This window comes from Mytilinidion resinicola, assembly GCF_010093595.1.
Source record: "Mytilinidion resinicola strain CBS 304.34 unplaced genomic scaffold BDZ99scaffold_35, whole genome shotgun sequence".
Classification (NCBI taxonomy): domain Eukaryota; kingdom Fungi; phylum Ascomycota; class Dothideomycetes; order Mytilinidiales; family Mytilinidiaceae; genus Mytilinidion; species Mytilinidion resinicola.
This window is the reverse complement of record NW_022985471.1, coordinates 123,138-135,500: the sequence shown is the minus strand read 5'-3', so window position 1 is coordinate 135,500 and position 12,363 is coordinate 123,138. Positions and strand designations below refer to the sequence as shown.

The 12,363-nt window shown below is 50.9% G+C and overlaps 3 protein-coding genes across 3 annotated transcripts; 2 read left to right on the top strand and 1 right to left on the bottom strand.

The window, feature by feature from the left end:
- Positions 1-3,320: 3,320 nt before the first annotated feature.
- Positions 3,321-4,640, top strand: BDZ99DRAFT_402408 (acid protease; the record flags this gene model as incomplete). Its single annotated transcript, XM_033716283.1, has 2 exons — positions 3,321-3,479; positions 3,633-4,640. The coding sequence occupies 2 exons, from the start codon at positions 3,321-3,323 to the stop codon at positions 4,638-4,640; spliced, it is 1,167 nt and encodes a 388-aa protein (XP_033568907.1).
- Positions 4,641-8,109: 3,469 nt separating this feature from the next.
- BDZ99DRAFT_469236 (uncharacterized protein) lies at positions 8,110-9,352 on the bottom strand. The gene is made up of 5 exons (XM_033721448.1): positions 9,335-9,352; positions 9,183-9,241; positions 9,003-9,121; positions 8,758-8,943; positions 8,110-8,690 (listed from the first exon to the last, which is right to left on the bottom strand). Exons 1-5 carry the CDS (start codon positions 9,335-9,337, stop codon positions 8,335-8,337), a joined length of 723 nt encoding a protein of 240 aa, XP_033568906.1. The 5' UTR covers positions 9,338-9,352; the 3' UTR covers positions 8,110-8,334.
- A 1,005-nt stretch (positions 9,353-10,357) lies between these two features.
- BDZ99DRAFT_527900 (uncharacterized protein) lies at positions 10,358-11,882 on the top strand (the record flags this gene model as incomplete). Its single annotated transcript, XM_033726313.1, has 8 exons — positions 10,358-10,716; positions 10,770-10,889; positions 10,952-11,024; positions 11,078-11,167; positions 11,221-11,359; positions 11,407-11,587; positions 11,647-11,710; positions 11,772-11,882. 8 exons carry the CDS (start codon positions 10,358-10,360, stop codon positions 11,880-11,882), a joined length of 1,137 nt encoding a protein of 378 aa, XP_033568905.1.
- Positions 11,883-12,363: the final 481 nt, after the last annotated feature.

Genomic DNA, 12,363 nt, shown 5'->3' with positions numbered 1-12,363 from the left:
CAGCACCCAGTTGGTAGTTTGGGTTCTCGTGATTCGCAAGGTCCGTTGTGATATCGCCGGTGCAAGCCTTGAGCATAAAGGCTGGCTTTGGACCATTTGGACCATTCGGGCCTGGTATGTTGTTGTCTGCCTGCATTTGGAAGGGGTAGTTCAATTTGCCGCGCACGCAACCTGCGCCATCGTGGATTTCATCGCCTGCGCCGCAAACGAATCGCCCAAGCCAACCCATGCAGAAGGTCTAGGATCCGGGTCATTGCCTCCTGTTGAGACATTGCCGGATTTGAGGAACGCATAAAAGTCGGGGCTGAAAAGATCAATGCTGGTAGGCGTTGCCGAGGGAGGAACTGGCTGGGAAGTTTGCGAGGGAGAAACCGACTGGGGGTCGTCTCGTGCTTCGAGGGCGACTATGTTGCCAGACGTAGAACGACTTTGGAGGGAATCCGAATCGGGGACCACTCTGGGTTGTACGAGAGACACGGATAGGGCTAGTCTATGTCAGTCCTAATCTATGTGACTTATAGACTGCGTACCCGAGAGAGTAACAAGAAAGGTCAAGGAGAATTGATTCCACACCGTGGGCCACACGTTGTGGCTAGTTATGGTCAAAGGTACTTACTATGCAGGGGTAGGAGAGGCAGAGAAAAGCATATGAAAATGATGGAGCCGAAAGATGCAAGAGAAGTGAAGCAAAGCGGGACGATGAAGAGAATGACTGAACGGAGAGTGCTACCTTGATTTGTATTGAGCACAACATCCAGTAAAGTGCTCACATCCTCGCAGATATATCCAATTTCAGGCACGGCACAGCACGGCACAGCACAGCACAGTCAGCGTGACTCTTGAACAGGTGTTCCAAATGAACATTTGGAGATGAAAGGAGTGATGCCTGCAGGAATCTCAACCTGAAATCTGGACCGACTGACACGCTCACAGCCCTATCGCTGCGTGACTGTGGAGATGCCACCCCTGGGCCATAGTATAAGCCTTGACAAGCTCTGGCAAATCATGGAATTTGACCACCAGTGTTTTCCGTTTGGAGTTCAGTGAGCCGCCCCAGACATCGCGGTAAAGGATTGGGGCCTTGTTCACAGGTCCATCGGCCCTAGGCTTCGTCGATGTTTACCACACATGTTTCCGGTGGTTTGGAGCCAATGACATTGTTACCAAAACGAATTGCCATTTCCTCTGCACGGAAGGAGTATATACAACCGGCAGATTCCAAGTGGGGTCCGCTTCAGACGCAATTTTTGGGTAACGTCACGTGGGGTGAGAACTTGAACGAATGCACGGGTAGATCCGGCGCTTCTATGTTCGTTCGCTATACTTGGAGGTGGCTGTACGAGCGAGGACTGGATTGGGCAAATTGTGGAGGGACAGGTTGGAGGCGGCTCGCCGGGCGCTTCGAAGTCGCCAAGCCGCCACGGGCGTCTCCCCCACATTACGCGCTACCCCAGGATTGCATGTTTTGTTTCACCAGATAACGTCCAACATTAGAGATTCCTACATCTATGGCTGCAAAAGTCTGTTGATTCTCGCTTAGCTCACAGCACCACCAACGATTTGAAACATGCACAACAACGTTAATTAGAAGCTATCTTTGTATCTATTGCGGTAGGGTAGATTAGCATTTATTAATCTTCAAGTTATTGCCAGGCCTTTCTAATATCTAGGGGACTACTAATCGTACACCCCCTAATTCCTAGACGTACACCCCCTTTTCACTCCATGTACACCCCCCTCTCTTGGCGCTTCACCACCTTCTAATTGGCTCGGAGAGCCCGGAGCTTCCTCCGGGCATTTACCCTTACGTCTCTCTACACGTGATGCTATACGCGAGGCCGTACGTAATGCTATGCACGAGGCCGTACGTGAGCTCGTATATAAAGCTATACGTGATGCTATACATAAGGCCGTATATAAGCTTGTACGTAAGGCCGTATTTAGAGAGAGTATTCGGAATTAATAAGCAAGTTAAGCGAGCGAATCGGAGGCTACGGAGCAGCCCTCCCAGCCAATTAGAAGGTGGTGAAGCGATAGGGGGGGGAGGGGGTGTACGTGTAGTGAAAAGGGGGTGTACGAGTAGCGCTCCCCTATATTAAACTAAGTTTTTTCAATTTTTTCTTCTAATTTTTATGGGGACTACTAATCGTACACCCCCTAATTCCTAGACGTACACCCCCTTTTCACTCCATGTACACCCCCCCCCTCTTGGCGCTTCACCACCTTCTAATTGGCTCGGAGAGCCCGGAGCTTCCTCCGGGCATTCACCCTTACGTCTCTCTACACGTGATGCTATACGCGAGGCCGTACGTGATGCTATGCACGAGGCCGTACGTGAGCTCGTATGTGAGGCCATACGTGATGCTATACACGAGGCCGTACGTGAGCTCGTACGTGAGGCCGTACGTAATGCTATACACAAGGCTGTACGTGATGCTATATATGAGGCTGTACGTGAGCTCGTACGTGAGCTCGTACGTAAGGCTATACATGAGCTCGTACGTGAGCTTGTACGTGAGCTCGTACGTAAGGCTATATAAATTGGCATGATGTAATTGCTTGTGTTGTACATGGCCGCATTTAGAGAGAGCATTCGGAATTAATGTGCAAGTTAAGCGAGCGAATCGGAGGCTACGGAGCAGCCCTCCGAGCCAATCAGAAGGTGGTGAAGCGATAGGGGGGGGAGGGGGTGTACGTGTAGTGAAAAGGGGGTGTATGTCTAGGAATTAGGGGGTGTACGATTAGTAGTCCCCATTTTTATAGAAATACTTAATTGGCAGCCTGCCTGCGCAGGCGTATAGACTGCGAGGCCTCTGCGAGTCACGTGCTCGCTTAGGCCGGGGTATACATAGCCCCAGGCCATGGATCACGATTCCTCAAGGATTCGTCTCTCAATACACGAAATCGTCATTTCCATCTACGAGCTCCCTGCCGTGCACTCTTCCTTTACAATATACTCCGGAAATTAGCGATCGTGGCCCGTGCTCAACAGACTTTTGCAGCCGTGGAGGTAGCCCCCGCGGCAGCTTTCTATGAATAGCTATAATTCTGCCCGCACGATGAAACAATCCATCCATCCACTGCCGCCGAGGCGTATGCATAATGCAGATCCCAACATGCTTGTTTCAGGCGCTAGACACACTCTGCTCTCTTGGTTGATGATGCCTCTGACATCACAGTAGCACCCAAGCATCTTCCTTTGGGGCTACGACTTCGGCGTGATATCATCTCTAGTAGCTCGGAGTGCCTCGACAGACACACTCTGTTTTCTATCATTATTAAGCCTCCAAGTTCTCAAACCTCGAGCTCACGATCCGAAGATGATGTTCAACGAGGAATATCTCGTCCTATTCTTCGCCCTTCTTCCTGTGTGCAGCGGCGCCACGGCGACGATACCGATCAAGCGCACAACCATTCGCTTCAAATTCGACGGCTGGCAACTGTATAACAAACATGCCGGCGCCTTCCAACAACCCGAGGTCTGTGTGCCACGATTCCCAGAGGAGTCGGCGTATCGCTCATAGCTGACCTTGCGGCAGGCGAGGCACCAGCATCCGCTGAGTCGCCATGATCAATCAACTTTTTACCACACGCTTTACACCGCCTCGATAGCCATCGGTACCCCGCCACAGCCCTTCACGGCATCCATCGATCTGAGCTGGTCAGACATGTTCGTCCCGTCTGCCGAGTGTCTGCAAGACCCTGCTACGGCGCCGCACTGCCAGCGACACAACAAGTACAACTCATCGCTCTCCACCACTTACCACCCAAACAAGACTGTCACCAAGCTCATGTATGAAGGCCTTTCGACATCAGGCCATTTGTCGCAAGATGTTTTGAGAGTTGGGGGTCTGGATATCCTTGACCAGCAATTCGAGGAAGCGACCTTCTGGCGGACCATGTACTTGAACGCAGCGCCCCTGGACAGCGCACTGGGCCTTGCACGGCTCCAAAGTCGCACCCCAGAATCGAACGCCAGTACGAAGAGCGCCCTGCGGAGCATGCTGGATCAGAAGGTGCTCAGCCGCCCCGTGTTCTCGCTTAGGCTTCCCCGTCGCGATCATGAAAGCAGCGACCTGGCGTTGGGGTACTTTCCCTCAGAAGTTCTAGCACAGAGTGCGATCATCCTTCCTCTGATCGAGGCCACACCTCCAAAGGAACTCAGCCAAGTATCGTACTACATCTCGAGTGGATACACCGTCGAGCTGGAATCGATAACCATCCAGTCTTCTCCCGGGAACAACCCCAGTGGCAGGGAACCGTCCACATACAAAGCTGTCTTCACCAACTCTTACGATTACATCTCGCTCCCAGGCACACTGCTCACCGAGATTCAAACCAATCTACACCCGAATCTAGGAATGGATGATCTGCTCGCGGACCTGGACTGTTCGATGCGGGACGAACTGCCGAATATTGTGTTCTCGTTCAGCAAGGACGTAGTGATCGTGTTGACACCATGGGACTACTTGATGGAGGTCCGAGATATTGAGAAGGGGATGCGCTGCGTGCTTCCGTTTGCCTACTTACAGCAAGCCGACGACGAATGGGTGGTGCTGGGTTCCGCGTTCATGCAAGGCGTGTATAGCGCATTTGATTTGGAGAATGGTGAAGTGTCGCTGGCAGTGTTGAGGGAATAGAGTGGTACATGACTGCCTTTATGATTAGGAAGTCGAGTCCAACAGGCCTTAGGATATGGAATAGCGCAGAGATAAATCTGCAGCAATGAAGCCTTTGGGTCTACGCAGGCGACGTCGAGCATGTCCTCTGGGTACGATCTTGAGTTGAAGTAGTTCACTCTTTAACGATTTCGAGGCGCTGAATTGCACGCCTCGTTCTACTCATTGGCTCCTAGTATATTCTAGGTGCATATTTGAGCGACTCTCTATAGATTCGCAGCATAATTTGCACGCCCCAGTCTCAACCCTCCCTGTCGAATACAGGGCCCAAAATTGGGTTTCAACGAGCTGCTCAGTCTCGGCTCAGATACGCTCAGTCTCGGCTCAGGATGCCCTCAACCAGCACAGCCACAGCTCAGGTTGGAGCATGAGCAGCTCAGGTTCCTGAACGGGAAAGGAAATTGCTTGGGTGCACATTGGGATATCGTACTACCTGTAACGTAAGTGATGGGGTTATTACGTTTGAGGTAGTTCTTACGTTTTTTAGCGTCAAATGCGGGCCGATGCCTCCGGGCTTAGGATTTGTATGGCAACAGCATTATACACCATGATCGTGCCAACAATTCACAACTAACCACCAACATGCCTCGCTGGCCTCGTGCAGCAGGTGAGGCAGGCAAGGCCGCCAAGCACGCCGAACGCGTATTCAACACTACGGAAGCTATTGCACGGAACAAACAGACTCTTGGGGCTATAGAGGCGGCCTGGCAGGCAAAGAAAACCAATGGTTCTGCCCAGGAAATTCTCCGGGAGAAGAATAATGCATTTGAGACTGCTGAGCAGGCGTTGGATGAGGAGATTCAGAACCTCAAGGAGCTGGAGGCAACTGCATGAGCAATCAAGGATGCAAAAAAGGCAGCAAAGAAGGCAGCAAAGGAAGGTAATAGCGATGATGAGGACGGCGATGAGGATGAGAGTGCAGAGAGCGGTGATAAGGCTGTAGAGGAGCGAATTCAACACTAAGAGAACGGCCTATATTATAGAGCTTATAGGAAAATACAGCTTTAAAAGTTGGGGGTCGATAATCTCACACCCCCTAATCCCTCCACGCACGCACCCTCCCCCTGTCGCTTTACCACCTTCTGATTGGCTCGGAGCACTGCTCCGTAGCCTCCGATTCGCTCGCTTAACTCGCTCACTAATTCCGAATGCTCTCTCCAAATGCGGCCATGTACAACACAAGCAATTACATCATGCCAATTTATATAGCCTTATGTACGAGCTCACGTACAAGCTCACGTACGAGCTCACGTATAGCCTCACGTACGAGCTCACGTATAGTCTCACGTACGGCCTCGTGTATAGCATCACGTACGGCCTCGCGTATAGCATCACGTACGGCCTTGCGTATAGCATCACGTGTAGAGAGACGTAAAGGTGAATGCCCGGAGCTTCCTCCGCACTGCTCCGAGCCAATCAGAAGGTGGTGAAGCGCTAAGAGAGGGGGGTGTGAGATTATCAACCCCCCTATTGTATAGAGGGGTCCGGGGTGAGCGTGAATATATATTTTGCCTCTGTCGGAGGATTTGCCACGCTCGTCTCATCACCAGATGCGGACAAATACCTTGATCACGCTCCCAGGCATGAGGCGCAGAGGACACGTGGCTGCCCATGAACACTTCTAGAAACCCAGGCCACGGTTTTAAATTTGGTTAGCCGTATTACACATTACTAACGTTGGGTTCGTTTTTAATACAGACAATAATTACACAACGTTTCTTGGCGTGTACCACCCTTCACCCGGCTAAACTCCCGGAATGCTAATTGCTGATGGTTGGGTGCTGTTAAAGCCTAGAACAATATTCTTCCTTGGTGGGGCTTTCGCACTGTGGCTCTGAAATTTGACATGCTTTAGATATCTGTGACGCAGCAGGGGCGCAGAATTGGAGTGCTTCTCCATGCTAGGAAACAACTACCAAGAACATAAGCAAGACTACTGTATTTTTCTTGCTGCGACCCAGGAACCTGTGGAGAAATGGCTGAAAAATGATGTAACGTTAATGGTAAGTTCATAGAATTGCGAGCGAAGACTTGATATGTTGATTAGTGGAAGTAGTTTCGGCACGGCGGGTTTTTCGCCACGTAGGGAGGGAGGTTAGACGGCTAGACGGTCGTCAATGAACAGCCAGGGCCGAAATGGGACACTCGTCACCTTGGCAGGTTTTGGCGTATGTGGCCCAGATCTGGGACACCCAGAAAACTGGACACCCAAGAAACTACACCCAAAGTGGGTGCATCTAAAGATAAGCAACATGGTGCTATAACTACGCACCTGCCTGCAAGAACTGGATGTTAAAATCAGGAAGGCGTAGATTTAACAAGAAAATAGTTACTACATCAGGAAAAGAATGACTTTTGGTCGACTTGTTGTATAACTAACGGGAGGAAATAGCATCTCAACAGGGCTGAAAGCTTATCGTTAACCCCCCCACCAACTTAGAAGGCATAGACGGACTTGCGATGTCAAGAGCAAGAGAGCGTGAATCTGGCACGCGTAAAAATAGTCGATATGAAGCTATCTTTCAGATGAGGGCGCAGATTAAGGTCCTAGAAATAGCATCTTGAGAATGTTCGCATCGGCACGAAGGCCTCCTAAAGTGAGCTCAAAGGATTCTCGACGATGTCATGTGCTGCAGGGCGTGGAACAGGCAGAAGAATGTTACATCACGAAAAAGCTATTGCTTGGTCGACTTGCTGTATATCGAATGGGAGGACATATCATCTTGACAGGGTCAAAAGTGTATCGTTACTCCCCCCGACCTTGAAGGCATCGACGAACTTGCGATGTCAAAAGCTTCATGGTGCGAATCAGCACGCCGTTCATAGAGTAGTTATTTGGCTTTTCCTACGCCTCGTGAATTGAATTGAATGCATTAGCATGCTGCGGGCATACGTAGTGTACGAGGGGCGCCTTGACTACACTGGTGAAATTCATATTTGGATGTCAAAAGCAAGAGGGCGTGAATCAGCACGTTGGTATGTGCGAACTGAACGCTTCAAATTGAGCAGGCGCCAAGAATTTCCTGCAGGCGTTGAAAGTGATGCGAAGGCCTCCTGGCCTCACGCGTGCCGGTGTAGACAAGATGTCAAATGCTTCACGGTGCGAATCAACTCGCCATCCTCAAGGACATGCTATTTCTCATCCATCGTGAATTGTAACTTATCCACTAAGATGCTGAGAGGGTACGCAGTATATGAGGGACATCCTGACTGCACTGTCGAATTGCAAGATTCAATGTCAAACTCTCAACAGCGTGAATCACCCCGTCATCTTCAAGCACATGCTATTTTCGATGCACAAGAATACCACGGGTGTACGCAGCATATAAAGAGTGCCCTGACCGCGCCGAAAATTTCATGTCCAAAGCTCTGCGTTAGGATCCAGCTCGCCATCTTCAGATACATGGTATTTCCCATGCGTCGTAAATTGGATTAAATCTACTAGGATCCGGCAGGCGTACGCAGCGCATGAGTGACCCCCTGACTACACTGCCAAAGTTCAATATGGGATGTCAAAAGCGTCACGATGCGAATCAGCTCGCTGTCAGCTCGCCATCTTCTGATACATGCTACCTCCTATCTCCATTACGCTGTAAAATGAATCGAATCCGACATGGTCCTGCAGGTATACGCGATGTATGAAGGGTCCCCTGACTCAGCCCGTAACATTGAATGCCCCCACCGTATCGAACTTGAAACCGGCGGGAACGTACGGCGCAGGGGTATATATACCACCCCCATCCTTCGTGGTTATATACGCCGCCATCGCAAACCAAGACCATGTATCCGCATTCTTCAGGACGCGATCATCCAGGTTTCCAATACTATCAACCGGATTCTTCGCCGCCCACTTGACGGCGGAAGGCGTCAGCATCCACTTCAGTCCATAATCAGGGTAAGTGAATTGTTGGCGTGCGATGTCGCCGTTGCCGGTCTGATCTGTTGGCCAGGTGCCGATGTTTTTTTTCATCAGGAGGGCGTTGATCCAGTGGCGAGCGCGGTTTTCGTAGTCTGTGACAGGAGGTTAATTTCAGTCTTTGCTCGCAGGTGCAGGCTGGATTCAGATGGGAAATCATACTCTCAATATTCCAATACTCGTGCGATAAACCACCTTCACTGATGGCCCCGGACAAAGTAGAGAGCCGGAACCAAGAATCGCAGAACATGAGTCCGTCCTTGTCGTCGCTGTATTTGTCCACGAGGTGCACATGGCCCGGTCGGTTGGTGCAATAAGAGCCTTCGGGCTGGCGCATCGAATTGTCGCCTTGTTCAATCGCTCGTCAATGCCAGTGCCAGTATGGATTGCGAAGAGAGAGGACATACCGCAGAACACCTGGATCTGAGTCGACGAGCCCCACCAGCCGTTGCCGAAGTTATACACGTTTCGGATGGTGTTGGTTATTTTCCACCGCTTGTCTTGGAACTTGATCGGAGCAGGGAATCTGCGGGAGGTCAGCGCGGTTCAACCTCTAATGCAGTTGTATTCTAAATGTTGTCACGTACCCAAAGTAGTCCACGGCAGCGGCGGAATTGAAGTCAGTGTAGAACACGGGATCACAGCCCTAATGTCGGTCAGCCTCTTAGAGCAGTCATGCAGCCTTGGTTGGAGAACAGAGAGACCGGGCCTTCGATCGGCGGGTGAAGACAGAACCCACCATGATCTTATGCTTCTCTGCGATTGAAAGACGAGTTAGTATCCTGCTGGAATATTCAAGATGCGTGCGGATAACTGATAACTTACCATTCAGAGCATCGAGAATAGCGCTCTGCATGCCGCCGGTGCAACTTTTATCAAACTCCAACTTGTACTGGATGGATACATTTCCGGTAGGCTGTGGGACAGGAGGGAGACTAGTAGTGCCGTCATCTATCCCACTAGGAAGCGGAGCAGGTGCAAACGAAGGAGTAGTTAAGCCGGGACCTGGTGTCAGAGTATAAGCGCTTGCCGTTGCGGCGATGCGAAGAGCGAGAAGGAGCTTCATCGTGAGGTTTGGGAGAGGACACTGCCTAGGACGGCGGATGAGGGTCTGAGGTGAAGCCGGCCCACTCCCCTATCTTATGTTCCCAGCTCGGACTAGCTAAGTATAGAGACCGAGGATAGGATTGGGGGTGGGGGGGGAGAGGTGGGAGGCGGGAGGTGTGATGGATCGACCACAACCACAAGCACTTTATCCGGTACGATGAGGCGCTCGAAGGAATCGCGCCCATATTGGCATCTCTTTCCTCGTTGGTGTACATGTCAGCGACGATGAAACTATTACGACAAGCTTTCTATTTGCGGATCCCCCCGCAGCCAAGCAATTCAAGCATTCTCCGGACCGATGGACCCCACGGCCCCATGCGTCTTCCCGATCCCGCAAATCCGCGATCGTGTTCGGTCCCAAAGGCCCTGTACCTTCCAGGGGTTTCGCGTGTCAATCCCCCATGCCTCATTTCGATTCTCCCGGCACTTTGGTAAATGTTTGGACCCCAGCAAGATCAACACGAGCAGCATTGGAGTCTGCGAAGCAATATTACCCTCACAATCTAACTGGGGTGATCTGTCTGGGGCATATTTCATCTCCGCAGCACTGAAACCATGTCGCGGTTTCGTTCTTGCTTATAGATATCCCTAAAGAACTCCTCCAGCCCCGCTTTGGTCTCAATCATCTACGAAAGCCATTTGAAATTTCCAAAGAATGGGTTCACTTCTACTCACACTCACTGCACTAGGTGTAATGAGCGTAGTGGGTGCCCAATCCACTCCCACTACGTTACTCATCTCTCGAGCGATCTCAGCTCCAGACTCATTGTTCCTCAAGCCACGCGATGGGACAACGTCTGACGTCCCGGTAGGGGTCTCATCGCCACCATCTGTGTCCGATGCTCCAAGTTCGGCTGTCTCGACTGAAACGCCTCCGAATGCTACGGGCTCAGTAGTCCCCTTGGCCGCCCGACTTACGGGCTTCGATGGATGCAAGGACCCTCAGTTTATCAGAGACGCCTTCACCGAATTCGAAAAGATGGTCCCATTCGATAGAAACTCGGCTGATAATGAGTATGTTTGTGCGATCACATCGAGATCTATAGCTAATCACCGCATCACTGCAGTAACCCTCCTGGGACCGATCAATACCCGTGGAAGGATCCTACCTGGACCAGTGGTCCCTCCGTAGACTTCTTTGGGCCTATGAACAGATTCAGCGACTATAAAGATCAAGTGACAGGCAAGTGATTCCGTCTAAACAGGACAAGTTGCTATCATACTCATAGTGATCAGCCAATATCGATAGACTCGCAAGCTTTCGTACGGGATGGCTCACGACTTGGACGCTACGAGTCCGCTGTGACGATAAACTGAAACAGGTCAGAGTTTGCTACCTTGATGACTCTACTTCATCCCACTAATACTCCCATAGTGCCCGGAGAAGGTGGACCCGCCAGATGACCCATGCAACCCCCCCGGTGACGGGGATCCTTCGCCCAAAAAGCCAACAAAGTTAGCCTACGTGCGTATGCTCCGAGTCGGGAATTTCGTTGATCCGTTCTAAGTCGCAGACAGGTTGCAACGGTAGACCCGTATGTGGACCACATGTTCTTCTGCCCTGGTTTCTTCCTTCGTCCTAAGCTCGACGACCGGCTTGCGACCGTCGTCAACAACCTTGCTCAGGCCAATTACCTTGACAACTATGCCAATCGAGGTATGATTATACAGATTTGTATAGTGCAAGCACTGACCTTTTTCTAGCGACCACGGTGGCTCATGAGCTCCTCCACATCTCCTGGATTGGGAATCCAATTGACAGCCCTGCAACCGATCAGTTGGTCGATATCATCATGCCTGGCGGAACCTGGAAAGCATATCGGACCGTAGATTGCAAGTATCTAGCCCACTCGGAAATTGAAGATAAAGTGCAGCATGTCAATAAGTAAGTAGTATCGGGACACCTAGCATTACGACTGTAGTTATTACTAATGCGTACCGCAGTGTAAACAACTACATGTGGTGGTTCCTTGCAAATTACATCATCCACCGGTATGATTTCTATCCCGTACGTATAGCTCGTAGCCTGTCCGCGTAGTTTTGGAGATCACAGGCTGACTACTCGGTAGTCGGGATCAACGTGGTTGACGACGCTTGACCCGCCAGCACCTCCACCCAGCGTGGCGAATCTAGCAATAACGAATGGCACTGACGTAGAGATTGGCTGGGATGACTGTTGAGCAGGCTCATGAGAGAGCTTGACGGAGGAAGTAGCCAAGCTAGTGCCTATGGTGAGAAGAAGGGGTTATCGTAGTCTGCCGTCCAAATTTATCAACCGAGCTACCGATAAGGGCTCCGTATATCGAGTGCAGAAGTCGTTTTGGCGGCCCAAGGAGAGTGCCTCATGAACTGGGCAAGGTCCAAATCATCCACGTGTCGACCAGATACATGTTGCACTCAAAAGCATCCTGAGCTAGGCCTCCACTAACAAGCAATTGCGCCTATATGCAACCAGTGTGTTCCCATCCCACGTCCCATTAACCAGACCACCTACCATGACGTCCACATCGCACAAGCATCGCGCCCCAGAGGCAAAGCACACTATCAAAGTTAGCCGTTAAGCTTCGGTGGGGTATGAAGGATATATAAATCCTTCTCGTTTTACATCCTTGGAGTCGTTATATTTCATGACGATAAAGAGACCAATTGCCACTGAAAGGG

What these genes read in the sequence shown, in the direction of transcription:
- BDZ99DRAFT_469236 (XM_033721448.1), bottom strand. An exon ending in GCTGCCGTGGACTACTTTGG is followed by an intron (nt 9,122 to 9,182) that starts GTACGTGACAAC and finishes GACCTCCCGCAG; the next exon opens with ATTCCCTGCTCCGATCAAGT. An exon ending in TCAGATCCAGGTGTTCTGCG is followed by an intron (nt 8,944 to 9,002) that starts GTATGTCCTCTC and finishes CGATTGAACAAG; the next exon opens with GCGACAATTCGATGCGCCAG.